Source organism: Colius striatus, chromosome Z (genome assembly GCF_028858725.1).
Source record: "Colius striatus isolate bColStr4 chromosome Z, bColStr4.1.hap1, whole genome shotgun sequence".
NCBI classification, from domain to species: Eukaryota; Metazoa; Chordata; class Aves; order Coliiformes; family Coliidae; genus Colius; species Colius striatus.
Window position 1 is genome coordinate 21736264 of NC_084790.1, and position 19255 is coordinate 21755518.

Below are 19255 nucleotides of genomic sequence, written 5' to 3' on the forward strand. Positions count from 1 at the left end.
TTCTACCAACTTTGGAGCCATTTTGCATTAAACTGGGCAGCGGAGGGTAGGGACCTGAGCACTTCACCATAGCATAAGCAGTTGGGTATCTCATGGAGAAAAGTGCTGGTAGAAGCTGAATCCCAAATATTTTGGCACTGAATGTGTTAGAAACTGGTGAAAGTGGTGGCATGTTCGTGCTCCAACAGAATTGTTTTATAGAGGTGTAATCTTCAGTTTTAAGTTTTCTTCTGTGCTATTCTGGCATGAAAAACTCTTAAGACAGTTTATAGAGGAGTCAAGGATTGCCACCTCATCTAACATGCAACAAACTGTGGCAGATTGACCTGGGGGCCTGGCCATTCAGACTATAGAGCAGGGAACAGGATCCCAAGATCAAAGCCACTGTACCAAGCAGAAGCTTCCATTTTGCAGCTATATTGGCCCCAAAGATAATCCTACAGAGGCTATATGAGTATGCATACAGTGTGAGGAGCAAGCACTAAAGAATATCTTCCTATGGGAGCAAGGGGACAGATGGGTCTTCCCACTGGTTTTACTAGGGCTGCTCACTGCCATCCCTCTTCATGAGGTAAGTGCTTTGCCTATAGCCTTGATCGATCAGATAGTGAAACAATGAGTCACTGAAAGTCCTCAAAGCACATAGGCCCTTGGCACAGGCCCCTGGGGATTCACTATTCTGTCTGCATTTCCCAGGAAGATAGTGCAGCCCTTGGAAAGGTTGTGTGAATTTGTCAGTCTCCATCCTTGTGCAGCAGACAGTTCTGACTCCTTGTGTGGGAGGCTGGAGTGGAGATGGAGATCCCTTCTACCAGCACTGCAAGGATCTTATGGAAGCATCTTTCAAACAGCATATGTTCTACTTCAGACCTCACAAGGGGTCAGTCCTCAAGGACTAAAAACACCTCCATGCATCTCACTCTGGGAATCAGCAGTGAGGCAGTGCTGCATCCTGCCCTGCTGTGCAGCTTCTCTCTACTATAAAGAAGGGCATCTGAGTCACAATTTAGCAGCACCAAGTATAAATTTCTTATCTGAAATGGAATTATGTGCTGTATAAAAACACTAACATGTCTTGCAGTTCACACAGACTTGCACAACTTTGTGTTCTGATAAGGAGAATATTATTGCCGTACTAGTGGCCTGGACAGATAAGAGGTTTTGGGTGGGCAGTTTGCATTTTTTTCAAGCTCTCATTCTGCTGCACCAGTATCTCCAGATGCTGTTCCCAAGGAACTAAGCCGTTTTATATTTAAAACTGCAAAGAGCCATGGAGAGTTTGGACAAAGACCATGCTTATTCAGACTCTTCCCTGCCATCCTCTGCAGCCCAGGAGGAGAATGCTGTGCCAGGTAATGACAAGATCACTCTTAACTTGAGTTTTGGGAGAGATGAGAGAATGATCCGTCACCAGTGGTTTCTAAGAAATTAGCTAATAAGTACCAGTTCATGCTTGGGGGATGGAATGCATACTTAACTGCAAATATATGTGGGTTTTCTGCATATTTTGCTTCAGATTACAGAGGCAGAAACTCCTACAAAGGTGTTTCAGGTCCCTCAGAGAGTGTCAATGTATCATCTGGCAATACTGTCTCATTGTTCTGTTAGTTTGATGGTTTTTGGATTTTTTTCCCTTTTCCTTTCACCTCTAAGCATTTCTGTCCTCTGCTAAATTAATTTTCCATCAAGGTATAGATGTTTTACTGCAATCTTTCCTGTCTAGTGGTAGCAGGTGACAGCCAGCTTTGAAGCAGCTGTAGGAGTGCTCTCTCAGACCCGTTAGAAATTAATGAGGGCAGTTTGCTACCTGTGCAAAATAATTTGTTTAGGACGAGTTGGGAAAGAGATTGGTTGCAAGCAGCCAAAAATGTTTTTTACAGCCTGCAAGACATTTTAAAAGAGAAAGAAAGTTACCGTGTCTGAAAAGGCATGTGCAAGGGAGTCATGTACTTCAGTAGTTAAGCTGAAGCCCTGTGCAGATTCTGCTAAAGTTGACTTGTAACCTCGTCTTCCCAGGCAGCTCTTCCTGCCTTTTTCTCCGTGGGTGGCAGAGTCATCTCCTGCTGCGGAGCTCTGCTGCCTCACACTGCTTCATGTCAGGGCATAGCTTCCCATTTAGAGAATGTCCTCTTGGCTGCATGTTGTGCTGTTCAAATTCTGTGTTCTTCATCTCTGAGGCTGATATGGTCACTGGTCATCCCGTCACCGTCATGGCATGTGGCTTTCACATTCACATCACATTCAGCTGTACCCTTTCTCTTTGGTCTGATCAGGCTGGAAGTTCTTTCAGAGAAAGGGAATTGTCTTCTCCTGTATATCTGGAGCAGGTGACATAAAACAAAACCAGGCTTGTTCTTCCAGGAGAAGAGAAGGCTGAGGGACAACTCACTGCAGTCATCCTCTGCTCAGCAGGGGTTATGGAGATGAGAGAAACAGATCCTTTTTTTTTGGAGTGCATTGTGACAGGAGGCCCCAGGTCCAAGTTTCAAACATGACTTGATAAAAAAAATGAAAAACAAAAATAACGGTTGGAGCAGTGTGGTGACAAAGAGGTGGGCTTTGAGGTATTCCCAGCTTCCTTGAACAAGGTCCTAGACAGCTTGATGTAATTTTACAGCTGGCCCTGCTTTGATGAGTACATTGGGAGAGAGATCAACAGAAATCTTATCCAAGCTGAATTTCTGCAGTACTGTTATTAATTATTGCAAGTGTCTTCTGTAAAGATTTGCTTTGGGTAGATGTTGGCTCCTGCTGTCACTATGGCTTTATTCTGTCCTGGACTACAGTTTTTTCTTGCATTTAATAGACATCTGGGATACAGGAGCTGTAATCCCAGCTCTGCCTCTGCAGCCTCACCTTGTCAGTTTTCCCAGATGGACAAGGGAGTGACAAAATGACGATTGTTCATTGATTTGACCTAATATTTTAGTGCTAGCTGAGGCTTTTTGTGGAAGGAGCTGGATCTGATTACCTATAGAGGGAGCAGGTCATAGCTTTGCTTTTACCTTGTTTGTGTTTTGTTGGAACTATGAAAATTATCTCTTTTGTGACCTCTTCAGTGTGCCTGTGGGAAGAGCTGCCTCTACCTCCAGGCTCTGGGGAAGTGGTGTTGTTCCTGAACAATGCCTTCAGTCTCAAGGGAGCTAACTGATCTAAGCCAGGTCTTTATTATCACAGCTTGGAGTTCAAGCTAGAAAATTCAGGTCTGACAGGATCAGAAACCACAAGACCTATTGGGATCTTGTCTGTTAGGACAAAGACTTAGGGGAAGGCGTTCAGTGCTGGCTTCTGTTCAGGAATTCATTTGCTCAGATCTAGATGACTGAGGTGTCTTTGTCTCAGGAAGCCCTTTGCAGTCAATGAAATGGGCACAACTTACCTTGACTTTAGAAGGCATTGCAGAGGGTGACTGGGATCTGGGATATGCCTCTTGGTGCCTGTAGGTAACCTGCACTTCTTGCCCAGATGATAAAGTCAGCATTGGAGCTTTCTCACATACGCAAGTCAGTCTTCAGCCCTGCCATAGTTGTCTTTGTAGCTGCATACCAGTTTGAGGCTACTTGTATGGTCTTAGGGACCATTCCCCTCACCTCCAGCAATGTGTACTAGCCCCGTTCTGCTCTCTTGTTGAGTCACACACAGTCCCAGCATAATACACGTGAGCATCAGTGTACAGGAAAGCCTGTGCCTTCTGGCTCACCCCCTTGCCCCCACAGACCTTTTCCTGTGTTGTAAGGCCAGTTGTTCTGCAGGTCAAGTCTTTGTCTTTGGTCAGTTAGACTAGCATCTTAATCTCAGTGGTGACTACTTGCAACTATATGGGCAAAAGTGTAACAGCAGAGCAAACACAAAGAATTACCTTGTAGCCTGTAGCTATGTCTAGCCAAAAGATTTAAGGTGTCCTCGTGGCACGGAGAGCCGGCTCTGTGCTTTCACTGGGCCCCAAGTTGCTACAGTGGTGACTACATTGGAAAAGGGGCACCCCACAGCTGCATCAGTGGAAAGAAAGCTGTGACCAGAAATTTATAGTAACTTTCAGCACAGGAGCCTGGGACCTCTGGGTGGTGTGTTGTCAGACCCTACTCACCAAGACTGAGCTGGAAGTACAGTGCCAAAGCAATTTTGTGTCAAAATCCACTTCATGACAGAAAGAGCATGTCCTCTCGACCTGTGCTCTGTCACCAGGCAGGAAGGGATCAAATTGTCCTTTGTCCAGATTGTGGTGTTAGCACTCAATTTGTACTTGTAGACATCACCCTCTACCATTTGAGAGATCGGGAGCTGCTCCGGAAAAGAAAAGCAGAAGCCCAGGAGAAAGATGCAATTCATTGGATTCAGAGGCAAGTCTTGCTTATGCCATGGTGCTTATGCATGGCAGGCCAGCCCTTTCATCTTTGCACAAGGACAGAGCTGGGCTGGAGCCCATCAGTCTTCAGGGGGGAAAAGTGACCTGCAACCGGCAGTGGAGGGGCAGAAACGGACAGGGAGTGGGTTATGTATGTACTGGGTTGGGTGGCAAATAATCTTCAACCACAGCTTGGGGCTGGGGAAAAATTCAGTGCTCAAGCTCTGACTCCCTGGTGCATCCACAGAGGGCTGCTTCACAGGGTTGGGGAGGAGGGCTGCAGAAGTGCCACTTCTGTTGAGATGGAAGAGGTCATGATCACAGCAGAAGGCTTGGTAAAGCATTCTTGGGGCAGGAGGGAAAGTCTTCCTCCCCACACACAACTTTTCACTAGTGTGAAATCCCCTGGCAGGGAGAAGATCAAACGACAGAGGAGAAGCAGAGGAGGGAGGCGAGGCCGAGGCCGTCAGTCAGTGGTGAAGCTCAGATCAGAGCTGGAACTGGAGCCAGACCCCCAGCCTGGTCCCCAAGGGGAGGCTGAGCCAGTGCCCTCAGAGCTGTCACCGTTGCAGATGGTGCATCAAGAACAGCCACCGGTGCTGACTACTCTGGGCCTGGCTGGTGGGATGCAGTCCCTGGCTGGTGGGATGCAGGAAGAGCTGGCAGCCCTGGGCCAGGATCCTGCCACGGGTGAGCTGCTGGAGAGCTGCTGGCCCCGTGGGTGCTTAGAGGGCAAGGCAGTGCTGCATCTTGAGGACTGTCAGCCAAGGTTGCCCACCTCATAAACAACTAGCCCATGGCACCACTAGTGCATGGGTCCCTGCCCCATCAAATTTGACTTGGGTAGCTGTAAAAGGGTAGGGGTGGTACTGGGGCTGTGTGGGCCAATACTGCTCTCCAAGTCATGGGGAGTGATAAAAAGTCCACCACTGTCATTAGAGCCATTGGTTTGGGGCCTGTAATCACTGGTCCTAAATAGTTCCTTTGCTTAAGGACACCTCTGTGGCTCTGCTAAGAGCCAGGTTAGGATGGAGATGCTGTGGAGAGAAAGTAGTGTCCCTGATCAGGGAGCTGGTCAGGGATAGTCCATGCCCAGACACACTGTTCACTTTCCACCCCATTTGGGGGCTCACACCAGGGTGGCAGGGAGGGAAAGGTGGACACTGGGGTAAGGGATGGGTGTCTGCAGGGGACTGAACTTTTGAAACCTGCCAGGACTGAAGCACAGAGGGCCCTAAGCTGGTTTGAACAGCAGATTACTGTCTGGGCTCAGGAAATCCATTTACAGCTAACACAGCTTGGGCCAGAAGGAGTTACTCACAGATCTGGCTTGGGAAGAGGACAGGACATTTACTTTAGCAGTCAGTGAGCCAAGCATGCAGTTTGCGTCAGAGCGAAGAAAACCTAGGATCTGCTTCAGAGAAGGTGAGCATCCTCTGACTCCCTGATTACTACATTTCCAGCAATGTCTGTGCCGGGGAGAAGAAGAGGCCTCTTGCTGCAAGGCATGACATGCCTTTGCGCCGTGGAAAATCACCATTCTGCATCTTAGGAACTGGGGTTAACAGGGGCACATCACACCAGCCCAGCTCCCAGCCTTGAGACCTTGACATGGGCAAGCATCAGGGCTGCTTTCATTTATCTCCTGCCTTTAAAACCACCGGGGCTTTACTGTCTCCAACTTCTCTTCACAAACTCCATGTCCTTTGAAAATCCAACAGGCCTCAGGAGCTACCAAACACCACAACCAGGTGCAGGGATCTGGCCATGGGGGGCTTTAGCAGGGCATAGAGGGGTAACACACAAGAGCCCCTGATATGAAATGACCTGTTTCTTGCATATCTTACAGATGAAGTCGAGGTGCTGAACCTGGCAGCAGCAGCAGAGATACCAGAAGACTTGAATACTCCTCTGGAAAATGATCACCTGGATAACTAAAACATGACAAAACATTTTAAGAGCCTAGAAAATGAAAATGGAATATGTGTGCTGTATTTGTTTTTCATGTTATCAGACATCTGCCTGATAAACTCTGACAAGCAATTTTGACCTTCCTTATGAGTAATAAAGCTCATACTCTCCTGGTCACTCTGCTGTCTATGCTTCTTTCAGGTTATGTTAAGGGGTACTTTTGGGAGTTGCCTGCTGCCTGCAGCTCATGAGCCCTGCTGTCCTCTGTGCTGTCAGGCCATTTCACCTGGGTGGTGGTCCCATGCAGGGCTGCATAATGCCCCACCATACTACAGTTTAAGTGTAGAGACCTGTGTCCATCCATATTTCTGAAAGGTATTTCTAATTTGCAGAAATGCAAGCAGTATTGCAAAGCTGAAGCTCACTATGGTTTTTAGCTGGCTGGAACAGCCCAGTTTGAGCTTTTTTCCTGCATCTGATAAACCCTATATGTTTTCTTGTGTTATTATCTTCAGTTTAAGGTCTTTTTCATGGTCTGTTTTCCTCCACAGTAAAGAACTTGCATTCCTAAAGCCTGGAAGGTATTTTGTTTTGAATTTCTGGGCAATCTCACTCCAACCTTGCTGAGACACAGTGTTAGGTAAACAAAAGATGGTTGCAAACAGCTGAGTGCACCAGGCTGAAACTTGGCTGATCCATGGACTTTTGTCAGAGAAATGCCATTTGGTGCAAAGACAGAAGCCACTCTGCACAGCTCTTCCATCCCTGGCTCCCCAGCCATGCACTCAGGATTTCTCATGAGGCCAGGAAGGAATGGGTGCTCTGTCTCTGTTCCCATATTTTGAATCTTGTGGTCTTCTGTGCAAGGGGGAAGGGGAGGTTGAGGTTATCTTACCTTCTTGCAGTAACCTGACAAAGAGGGTTTTTCGCCACTTTTGATGGGGTGGAGGTCTTTATTGCCAGCATCTGACTTAGCAAGGGCCTGTCTCCCAGAGTACAGGGCTGGCCAGGCACCAAGGTCACTCTTGATTTGGGTTTTTTTTGTGGTTCCCAAGATGTCACTGCAGCTGCCCCAGAGCTCTACAGGCTCTGTATCTCAGCAATGTGACATTTTAGTGGTGATATCAGTAACACCGTCTCTCCAGTGACAGGATGGACATCACTGACTCTCACCTCTGCCTCAGTCCCAGGGACATTTGTGAGAGGCAAGCCCTCACAAGCATTTAGTACAGCCTCCCCACCTCAAAATCCCAGGATGACCTCTGCAGTTACCATGCCAGAAGCCCTACAACACCTTGTTTGTGTCAAAGTAGAAAGCATCCAGCAGCCCCATAACCAAGCAAAGGCAGCCCAGCCCTCACAGGCAGCTCTTGGAGGGAGGGGTCTCCCTACACAGGTGTCCTGGCACTTTTCTGGTCTCCATAGACATCTCAGCTAATGTAAGGTTGTGCTCTCCCCTTGAGTGACCTTCTGCTATGAACCATCCAAATCTCATTCATAACTCCAAACATTTAAAGCCATAATCGGAGGGCCTTGCAGAAGTCCTGCAGCATGGAGGGAGCTGTAGCCAGAGAGCATAATGACCTCAGATCAAGGCACTGTGTGAAGGCAGCTGAGGCTACATTGGCCTATAGGTTATGGTTCAGCACCATCACAAAAGCTGAACAGTGGTCCTTCTGCAAGCTTGGTGTCCACACCATGTTGCAAGGAGGCTGGGCTGAAGGGTATGCTCCTGCCAGGCAGGCCAGGAGACCTTGCCACCTGATGGAGTCCCACACATGCTGTGGTGGGGGCCAGCAATAGCTAGTGGCTCTTCCCAGTTTTACAACCCTCTGCAGCACTCCAGGAAGCAGGAATCAGCCATGCTGCCTATCTCTATGTCTGCAGACATTTAGGCTTCCCAAGTTTCAAGAGCTCTTTAGATTTTGGGGAGAAGAAACTGCTGGGAAGCTTTAGACTCACCTTGCAGCTCCTGTCAGTAAAGCAGGGCACACAACAACCACTTCCCTCCTTCTCTGGTGTTGAAGTAGAGCTGCAAGAGATGATGAATGCCTGTCAGGGTGATGTCTCCATGAACACAGGGCAATGATCAACGCTGAAACACATATGGGCAGTAGCACTGATCCTGAGCCACAGGGGGTGAGGAACTCTCTGTCAGGATCAGGAAAAAAACCCTCTATCCATCTCTATGGAGTTGTCTTTGGTGGCTACGAGATCCTGGAGTTACCTCAGGCACCATGTGCTCGGTCTTAGAGCCACTCTCTCCAACCATCTGCTCGTCAGCTGTGCCTGCAAACAGCAATTCTTATCACAAAACAAACAAGGGAAGACAAAGCCCTCCTTGTCAATATTTTCACTCACAACACACAGCTTCTTTCTCCAACAAGAGGATACATAACACAGCTCTTGCTTATACGGATGGGATTCGGGTGCAAAGCTGGATGTGTGGGGGTCCATGTACATCCTTGAGGCAGGTCCTGCAGTCTAAACATAGGTGGTAAGGGCAATTGTACTTAGGAGAGGGAGACTTCTGTCTTGCAGATGCAGTGCATCACCTTCATCTTCTCTTCCCTCCTTCCTGAGCCCCAGAAAGATGACTTCACCCAGCGCCATTCACAGACTGTCACCCTCTGGGATGACAAATAGGACCTATATCTGACAAAAAAGAAGAAGGCTCATGGAGATCAGAAACCTTTAACTGACTATAGCCTTTTTGCTGATAAAGAACAGGTGATGGGTGCAGTGAGATGGCTTGCAAGCTACAGGGCAAGCACAGGGAGCTGTATCAGCGCTGGACACAATGCTCTCCTCTTCACTCTACCATGCCAGTGATAGGGCTGTATGAGGCTCTTCCAGGGTGCTCCAGTCTGCTACCTGAACCACACAGACCAAGGCAGGAATGCTCTGGTACACAGTGGGTATGACAGCTATGATTGTCTCCTCACTTGTGAGATTCAGCTTGGTGTTTGTTAACGCCAACTGCTCTGCGCTGATGGTGATGCTGTGAGCTTGTCTTAGGGCTGTAGGTCATGTACACATGTCCTTCAGAAGATGGTGAGCCATCCTGAGAGATGGCAGCCATGACAGGACAGTTAAAGAGAGGAAAGCTAACATCATATTCAGGAGAACCAGACTATCCTCTGTCTGCTGCCAATCATCTTTCAGCGCCCTTCCAGGAAATATACTTCCAGCTCTATGGAAGAGAGATTGTTTGGCTTATGCACCCTGGATTCTCCAGGTTCCCTCTATTTGCAGGAAGCCAAGTGCATTTTGTGACAGGCTGTTGCTCATGGGTAATATTTTGAGCCAGGAGGGTTTTCTTAGCAGAAGGTCCTTAGCAGAAGTAAAGCTGTGGCTAAACCTGAGCAGAAAGAAGTGGACAGAAGCCACTGAAAAGTGGCCAGTGAAAAGCCATTCCACCCCTTAAAAGCCTGGTCTTGTAAAGATAACTTTCTAGTTCATTTATCAATATTGACTTTAGGCAGTAAATCCTGGTGACAGCAAATACCCACTCCCTCTTTGGCCACCATTTCCTACTGACAGAGTGCTAGCTCTGATCCTTCCCATTCTGTGTTTGACGCTTAAATCAGTTCCTCTCTAATACTGCCAGGGCTGCCGTGGTCTGCAGCTGTGTGCCTATCAGGGCTCAGCAGTACCCAGCCTGCTGGACTGGCTCTTCTGTTTCACCAGGAAATAGTATAACTGTAGAAAAAGTTACGTTGGAAGAAATGTCTGGAGATCTTGGATCCAACCCCTGCTTAAAGCATGGCCAACTCTGATCAGACTGCTTAGAGCTTATTCCAACTGAGTGTCTTTCCAAGACCAGAGATTGCTGTTCTCTAGTCCCCATCCCAGGGCTGCCTCACTCTCAAGGGAAGAAGTTTTTTGCTTATGTCCAACCAGATTTTCCCTCATCACAGTATTTGCTCCTTGGCTCTTGTTCCATCACAGTGCACTTCAGAGAAGACTCCAGCTTCATCTTCTCTGTAGCCTTCTTCAGGACTGTAAGATAGACTCCACATTGACCTGCTCACCAGGTGAATAAACCTGATTCTCTCAGCCTATCCTATGCTTCAGCTCATTATCTTGATGGCCTCAGCTGGGCTCCAATATGAACAATGTCTTTCTTGCACTTGGTTACCCTAACCAGATCCAGTATTCCAGACATGGGCTCATTCACGTCAAGCAGATGCAGTGGCCACTTGCCCCAGCTCATTGGTGGCAAGTTGGTCCGTCTGGATAGAATCAAGGCTTCAGATGTGACTGTGCCCTTCTCTCCCTCAGACTGCCTAAGGTTTTCACCAATGAAACACAGGAAATGCAGAGCAAAGAAACTAAGATGCAGCTCATGTGGTAAATAGTGTGATCTGGGCTTCATAGTCTTAATAACATTTCTTTTTTCAACCCTCTTCTATACACACCATCTTTCAAGTTAATTTGCAAAAGCACTAAACATACCTTGAGGGTAAAATTACATGCCACTGGGAATTGTAGCTTGTTTGTCAAAATGTTTTGTTGCAAACTGAAGATGCAGCCCTAGTATTGGGCTTTTCTAGCTAAGTATTACATCCTGTGAAAGAATTAGCCACCAGATTCCACCAGCTTTGCATTTCCAATGGGAAATGCCTTGAACAATGAACCAGGGACTGTCCCTCCGACCCCAAGAGCTGTACAGGTAACCCACTGCTGGCTCAGGCAACAGATATTTTTGTCAAATAAAGCACAGCAATATTATCTAGGCAGCTAATCAGTCATTTTCACAGCCTTTTTAAGGAATGGTATATTCCTGAATGGTATATTGACAATAGCCAATGTATTTTACCACTTCTTTTCTACCTGGATTCATAGAATCACAGAATTGTTTTGGTTGGAAAAGAGTTCTAAGATCATCAACTCCAACCACTGACCTCACACTGCCAGGCCCATCACTAAACTAAACCATGTCCCTCATCACCTCATCTACACATCTTTTACATACTTCCAGGGATGGTGACTTCACCACCTCCCTGAGCAGCCTGTTCCAGTGTCTAACAACCCTCTGAGTGAAAAAGTTCTTCTAATCTCCAATCTAAGCCTTCTCTGGCACAACCAGAGACATCTTTTGTTCTTGTCCTATCACTTGTCACTTGAGAGGAGAGAGAACCCCACCTCATTACAACCCCTTTTCAGGCAATTGTAAAGAGTGATCATGTCTCCCCTCAGCCTCCTTTTCTCCAGGGTAAACATCCCCAGCTCCCTCAGTCACTCCTCATCAGACTTGTGCTCCAGACTCTTCACCACCTTTGTTGCCTGCCTCTAGACACACTTCAGCACCTCAATGTCCTTCTTGTAGTGATAACCTTCCAGCACTTGCTGCCCACCAGGCATCCATACTCAGCGGGTGTTCATCTTCTCTTCCTGGAAGGGCAAGAGCAGTACTTGTCAGAAGTTGACAACACCTCTTTCTGTGTAGCACTCTCTTAGAGGGCATCCTGGAGTAAGCAAATTTCTCGCCCTGCCTTCTACGATGCAGTATTTCATAGAGTTGCTGTCACTTTCTCTGTCATCTCTCTGAAAGCTGTCACTTTCTCTGTCATCTCTCTGACTTTCCTCTTCAAAGACCAAGCGTCTGTATTTCTAACATGGCAAGAATTCACTCCTTTCTTTTCGTCTTCTTACCAGATTCCTTTCAATTTTCAAAGAACAAGCAGAAGTGTTTCTTGCTAGAGGTAGTTGTTAAGATGAAAGATGCCGGAGCCCTGCGAGGGCTCCCGCGGTGCCACGGTCCGTCACAGTGCCCTCTAGCGGCAGCAGCGGCCGCCGCCGCCGCGGGGAAGGCACGGGGCGCCGCTCCCCAGCCGCGGGGGGACGGGCAGCGGGGGAGCGGCTTCCCAGCCGGGGCTGCGGAGGGATGGGCGGCGGGGGAGCGGCTCCTCACACGCTTTGAACATGACTTTTTTAAAAATTAATGTTCCCCATATAAAGGTCCAAGTCCTCAATAATCCTCTTCCTCCATGAACGGAGCCGTTGATATTAACACTCCAAGCACAGCCGCTCACATCATGTCAGACCACTCAGAAGGCACCCGTGGCCAGCTCAGTCGATTCTGCTCTTGTTCAGAGAATGGAGACACAGTGTGAGGTCAGCCTTCATACAGAGCCATGTGATCATATCTGGAGAATGTGACCATCCAGTCTACTTTTCTGTCATCTAGCCAAACTCCAGCCACCATAGTGCTCAAAACTCCTTGAGGTTGCTATGTGCATGGCAAAAGACAAGAGCCTAGAGCACTTGCCATTGCATTTTCTTGGGTTTAGGATTATTATATCTCAGTCAATCTGAAGTGCATTTGTTAAAAAGCATCCTAAGGACACAGGAAGGATTAGTATAGCCTCAAGAAGCAGGGATAGATGCTAAGAATTGTGTAGCAGCAATCTTAGCTGCATTACTGACATTCTTCTGTATTAGTTTGCACTGTGAGGCTAATAATTGAAAATATTTTATAGCAAGACTTTTGCATGTAGTAATGGCAAACCCTTGGTTTCACTTACAGTGTCTTCTTTTCTGCCCATAACAAGATTTTAAGTGTTACACAAGAAGGGACAGAGCCAGGAGTTAGGAAGAGAATAAGTTTGCACTTACATGTCTATGCCTGCATCCAGCTGACTGCCGCTTAAACAACTGGACTTTGATCCATCCTTCTACAGCACTCAAGCAAGGGGAATATTTGTGGAGCCAAATATTTAGACCAGCATTGGGCCATCATTTACACAAGCTGCGAATGCTCATAGTTAAACAATGAACCGTTTTGCCATGGCTCTGGGGATCCCACACATGTACAGATGAGATGGCCAGGTCTTGATCTGCACACCAAGATCTTCTGATGGTCTCATCACCTCTGTCCACTCCTACTGCAGCAGACATCTCTATGGTTGCTACTTTTTGACTAGCCTATCCCAAACTCAGCATGATGGTCTGGAACACTGTGGCCAAGGAGACACTGTTTAATTGCTCAGTTCTAGGGATGGCACTTCAGTGAGCACTAACCTGATGACAGACTGTGCTAAAATATATGTCTATAAAAGGGATGTGAAGCCTAGGATATAGTTTGTTAACCTCAGATAACGGCCTGGAGTCATTAAGTGGTGTCTCCTACGGATTCAGAGCTCCAGGCCTACACCAAGACAAGAGTGTGAAGCTGTTCTTTGTGCCAACATGGGCCACTATATCCCCATACACCAGACTCCATGCAATCTGTCCACCAAAGAGCACCAGCCTTCCTGTGCCCACATTAGTTTACATCCAGGCACTGCGCAAGGAGGACATCTCTCTGATCACTAATGCTGGCATTGTGGTTCTAGGTGATGAATGTAGCTAAACATCATCTCCAGCTGCACAGACTGACCTCTAACTACAACTCAAAAAGCTTTGGACTCCCTCCAAGACAATCCCTCCTGGCCAAATGGCAGCTGTATCTCCCACCTACTCTTTCTCATAATTTTGATGCACTTCTTGGCCTCTTGCAAAAGCAGATAAATCATACCTGAGAGTCCTAGAGCTATTGAAGATGACCTTCCTATCTGCTCTTTGATAACTTATCATATTGAACTACCTGTTCCCATATCATTGACAGCCCTCCAGGCAACTTGGGCTATTGACAGGGCACCAGCTGCAGAGCTTGCTTTCCCTCAAAAGCAGTCAGGAAGGCACCACCCTCTCAGCGGGAGAAGGGGCAACATCTGCCATTCTCTTAGCCACGTGCAACCACATGGACCTCACAGTCAGAGAAGGAGGAAGGAAGGTGGAGCACCAGACCAGAGACCCCACTGCAACTTGTGAGAACGCAGGCAACCCCTGCAACCCATGGAGGGCAATGGTAGGACTGAGAGCCACCAGCAGCTCTGTGTGAGTGTACCTGGATGGGCAAGAGACTGTGTGAGGAGGTGGCCATGGCACAGGCCGTGCTGGAGAGCCTGCGGGCCACAGAGCAGCCCCACACGAGAGGCAGAGAGGAGCTGCAGTCCTTGGGATGAATGGACATTGGAACTGCCTGTGCATGGCTGCCGGGTGTGTGAGGTGCCCCGTGGAGGAACAGGGAAGACGGGCGAGGAGCCCACCTGCCCTGAGGAGAGACAAAGGGCAGAAGCCACCAGGAGTAGACTGACTGAAACCCCTACTCCCTGCCCCCTTGAGCTGTTCATGGAGGAGCAGAAAAGACACCGGGATCAGGGCTCTGAGCCCAGGAAGAGGGGAGGGGTGGGAAGAAGGTGGTCTTTAAGGGCTGATTGTACTCTTCGTCATTGTACCACTCTGTGTTGTTTTCTGTTTGTTATGTTTTAGAGTTTTATGGTTATGTTTTAGTTGGTGTTGGATTAAATTATTTTCTGTTTTCTCCCCTGAGCAGAGTAGCCTGGTCTGCTTTGTCCTGAACCTTAAGTGGCAATTAAGCCCTCCCTGCCCTGTGGGAATTCTTAAGTCTTGTGGTACTTGAGTCTAATCATGGTCTTTTGTCCCTGGATGGGCCAAAACCACAGCACTTCTCCAGATGGCCTGGTTCCACATTGGAGCAATCAAAGAGTAACTAACACCAAGCACGATTCCCTTGTCCCTCTCTCAGCTTGTGTTCCTACTACAGGTAGTAGCTGTGGATTCTCTACCTGCCCCTTTTTAGCAGAGGCACCTGGCTGGGCTGGAGCTTCATGCATTGATATTTGGGTACACATGAAGTGCTTGAAGACTGAGCAACAGGCCTCAAACCAAAGTTGACCTCCCGATCAAACTCCCAATCAAACGTTATATAAAAACAGCAGACGATCATTAGTGAAATATATATGATTATTAGCAAAAGATATAGCTTAGACAAAATATAATTCTTGACAAGGATAAAGTCTCCAATTGTTAGTGAAGAATGTAGCTAAAAATCAGAATGTATTTATGGCTTTGATGTATCGATTTCTATGTGTACAAGTGCTGATGTTCAAGGCAGATGTCCAGCCTTGGTTGGAAGTACATGAAGAAGAACCAAGCAGAATCATGGAATCATAGAATGGTTGGGATTGGAAGGGACCTTTAGAGATCATCTAGTTCAACCCCCCACAGAAGCAGGTTCACCTAGATCAGGTCAGTCTTGAAGACCTCCAACGAAGGACACTCCACACCCTCCCTGGGCAGCCTGTGCCAGGGCTCCCTCACCCTCACAGTGAAATAGTTTTTTCTTATGTTTAAATGGAACTTTTTCTGTTCTGGCTTCATCCCATTACCCCTTGTCCTGTTGCTAGATACCATAGAAAAAAGAGATGCCCCAGTCTCCTGACACCCACCCTTTAGATATTTGTAAATATTAATAAGATCCTCCCTCAGTCTCCTCCAGACTAAACAGCCCCAGTTCTCACAGCTTTTCCTCATAAGGAAGATGCTCCAGTCCCCTGATCATCTTGGTGGCCCTGCACTGGACTCTGTCCAGAAGTTCTCTGTCCCTCTTGAGCTGAGGAGCCCAGAACTGGACACAGGACTCCAGATGAGGCCTCACCAAGGCAGAGAAGGGGAGCAGAACCTCCCTTGACCTGCTGGCCACACTCTTCTTGATGCATCCCAGGATGCCATTGGCCTTCTTGGCCACAAGGGCACATTGCTGCCTCATGGTTAGTTTATTACCAATCAGGACTCCCAGATCTCTGTCTGCAGAGCTGCTCTCCAGCAGGTCAATCCCCAGCCTGTACTGGTGCATGGGGTTGTTCCTTCCCAGATGCAGGACTCTGCACTTGTCCTTACTGAACCTCATGAGGTTCCTCTCTGCCCAAATCTCAAGCTGGTCGAGATCCCACTGAATGGCAGCACAGCCTTCTGGGGAATCAGCCAGTCCTCCCAGTTTGGTGTCATCAGCCAACTTGCTGAGGGTACACTCTGTCCCCTCATCCAGGTCATTGATGAAGATGTTGAACAAGACTGGCCCCAGAACCGATCCCTGTGGAACTCCACTGGCCACAGGCCTCCAACTTGATTCTGTGCCATTGATCACCACCCTCTGGGCTCTGTCATCAGCCAGCTCTCGATCCACCTCACTGTCCACTGATCCAAGCCACACTGCTTGAGCTTTCTGATGAGGATGTTACAGGAGACAGTGTCAAAAGCCTTGCTGAAGTCAAGGTAGATGACATCCGCTGCTCTCCCCTCATCTAGCCAGCTGGTTATGCACTCATAGAAGGATATCAGGTTAGTCAAACAGGATTTCCCCTTGGTGAAGCCATGTTGACTCCCCCTGATAACCATCTTATCCTTCATATGTTCAGTGATAACATTCAGGATGAGTTGTTCCATCACCTTTCCAGGGATGAAGGTGAGGCTGACCGGCCTGTAGTTTCCTGGGTCAAGGAAGTAAGGAAAAGTAGATAAGCAGATAAGGAAACTTATCTAGATAAGGAAACAAGTAGACAAAACAAGATAAACTTAAGTAGATAAGATAAAGTTTCCGATTGTTAGTGAAGAATGTAGCTAAAAATGTCTATGAGAATGTGTTTATCGCTTTGATGTATTGATTTCTGTGTGTATGGGATCTGGTGTTCAAGGCTAAGAAAGCAGATGTCCAGCCTTGGTTGGAAGTACATGAAGAACCAAGCAGAATCATAGAATCATAGAATGGTAGGGGTTGGAAGGGACTTAAAATAAGTAGATAAGATAAACTTATCTAGATAAGGAAACAAGTAGATCAAGAAACTCCCTTAGTTTCTCCTGGGACCTTGGCCAAGCTTCAGGTGGCATCCGAACGGAGAATAAAACCAGATGTTCCACCAATGAAATTATGTAATGTTGTTTATTCAACAATATAAAAAACTAGACCCTCTTGCAGTGACCCTCACCTGCAAGTGGATGTGCTGCATAGAAGGTCCCAACTGCCAGGACACGCTCTCCTGATCCTTGCTGCACTTGGGGCTCCCCAGTGGCTGTGGATCTGGATGACAGTAATGTATCAGTAGGGAAACTGGTGATGTATCTTTCTTAATCATTATCCCTGTTCCCCTGTAGTAACGATCAGGTGCACCACCTTGCTTATGCTCTTAACTGAGTGTCATAAACTTATTGTTGTAACTGAATGCTTTATTTTATTTTCTGTAACATTTTAAAGTAGACAGTAAAGTAAAATTAATCTTTTCATTGGTGTCTGTGTCCTTTCCTTTGTGCCTCAGCATTTGGCAACACAGCAAGAGACCTTGAAAGCAGAGCAGTGCCTCAAGGGGTTGCAGAAGTTCGGTAAGCCACCTCTGCCCTGGTCTTGCTGTGCCTTCCTTCCCTGCACCACCCACCACCCCATTTGATGTCTTCAGCAATCCCAGCAGACCAACAAACCACAAGATAAGATAGACCCAGCAAAATGCAAGGCAGGGCATCTTGCTCTCTCCTGGTCTCAGGAGTGCAGGGCACGCTTGAAAAACTCAGACCATTACAAACAACAGGACAAAGATTTATTTCCATTACAAGTGAAGTATAAGAGTAAAAAAAAAATCTCCAATACATAATAAAATATTTTCCTGTAACAATCCACCTCCTTCTTAAAGTCAGCACAGGGCCTGACTGTACCAGAACTCAGGAACTAAGAGGCTCCATCCTTTGAGGAATGAGCACTTTCAAAACCTTTCTCTCTTCTCATCAGTACCTACACTGTGTTTCCTACAGAGTTATAACCCAAACCTATTGGACTTTTCTCCCAGGAATCAAAGGACTAGTGTGAAACTTTGACTAACTTCGCTAAAAGGAAGGCCACAAGTATTTAAAAGAAAGCTTCCAGAAATCAAAATTTTCCTTATCTTGGATAGTGCCTGAGAACTACAAGCAAAGTGCCAGAAAAAAAAACACCCAGGTTGAGATGCAAACGTTTAACATATCCCCGTGGCACAAGCATACATTGAGATCCAGTTGTCTAGCATATCCCCATGGCATATCCCCACATGCTCACAAACAGATCCAACCCCTTGGCTCCCCAGGGACATGACAACCAGTTCTCACTGTCAGTTCTCACTGCAGCTACATGAGACTCATAAGCCACATGCACAAGTACAGGCTCAGCATACCCCGCTGCCACCAGGCAGAGCCTGGACAGACCTGTAACATTCAGCAAACCTTTTGCAAATGACCCTGCATGACAGCTCAGAGAGGTTGCAATAGCCACAAAACCACAACAGTGCTGGTGGGAAGGGATCTCTCGAGTTCTCAGGCCTGCCTCAAGCAGGAGTATGTAGTGTTGCCAGCACTAGCACACGGCACGTATAGCTTTGTCTATTTTTATCTTGAAAACCCGAAAGAACAGAGATGCAGAGTCCCTTGAGAGTTCACACATTTCTTCAATGAGCACAAAACTCCTGCCCAGGATTTCCAGCTGCTTGTGGGTGAAGTTTAAGCAGTTTGTGACCATGTGTCTCAGGTCCGTGATGCAACAGGCTCATCACTGCATTTGCTGTAGGAAGTATACTTTCTAGATATGTCTGGATTCCCTAAATTGTAGGTATAAAAGAAGAGAAACAAGAACAAGCATCTAGACTTTACTTGCAAACAATACACAACTGAACCTAACCAATTTATGCCTTCTGAGTCATCAGAATCTACCTCGCATATCCTCCAGACACTGAGTTTTGCTCCCTGAACTTGATACAGATGCTATCTGAGGTCAGGAGCAGCTTACACAAGACTGTATCATAACTGCTGTGTGACTTTTTCTTTTAGACTGAATCTTAGACTAGCACCAGGGCAGGAGCAGAGAATAAAAAATGGTTGAAGAAACATGGAGCAAAGGCCAGAAGACTTGTAATCTCAGGAAAATTATCTGACAGATGTTAATAACAGCTGCTACAGAAAGGAAGAAAGGCATCAGGAGCCACGACAGCTCCTCTCCCAGCTACCCCTGAGTCAGAAAGAGGTCAGCATAACTTGCTAGCAATAGGATGTCATCCGGTCCTTGCAGGTGACAAAAGCAAAGAGACAACAGGCAGCTGTCAAGAACATAAGAGCTGGCATAGCCAGGCATATCCA

General features: G+C 47.2%; 1 protein-coding gene across 1 annotated transcript; it reads left to right on the plus strand.

Annotated features, from left to right (window-relative positions):
* Positions 1 to 4363: 4363 nt before the first annotated feature.
* LOC133628930 (uncharacterized) lies at positions 4364 to 6433 on the plus strand. Its single transcript, XM_062019107.1, has 2 exons — positions 4364 to 5035; positions 6195 to 6433. The coding sequence occupies exons 1-2, from the start codon at positions 4495 to 4497 to the stop codon at positions 6281 to 6283; spliced, it is 630 nt and encodes a 209-aa protein (XP_061875091.1). The 5' UTR covers positions 4364 to 4494; the 3' UTR covers positions 6284 to 6433.
* Positions 6434 to 19255: the final 12822 nt, after the last annotated feature.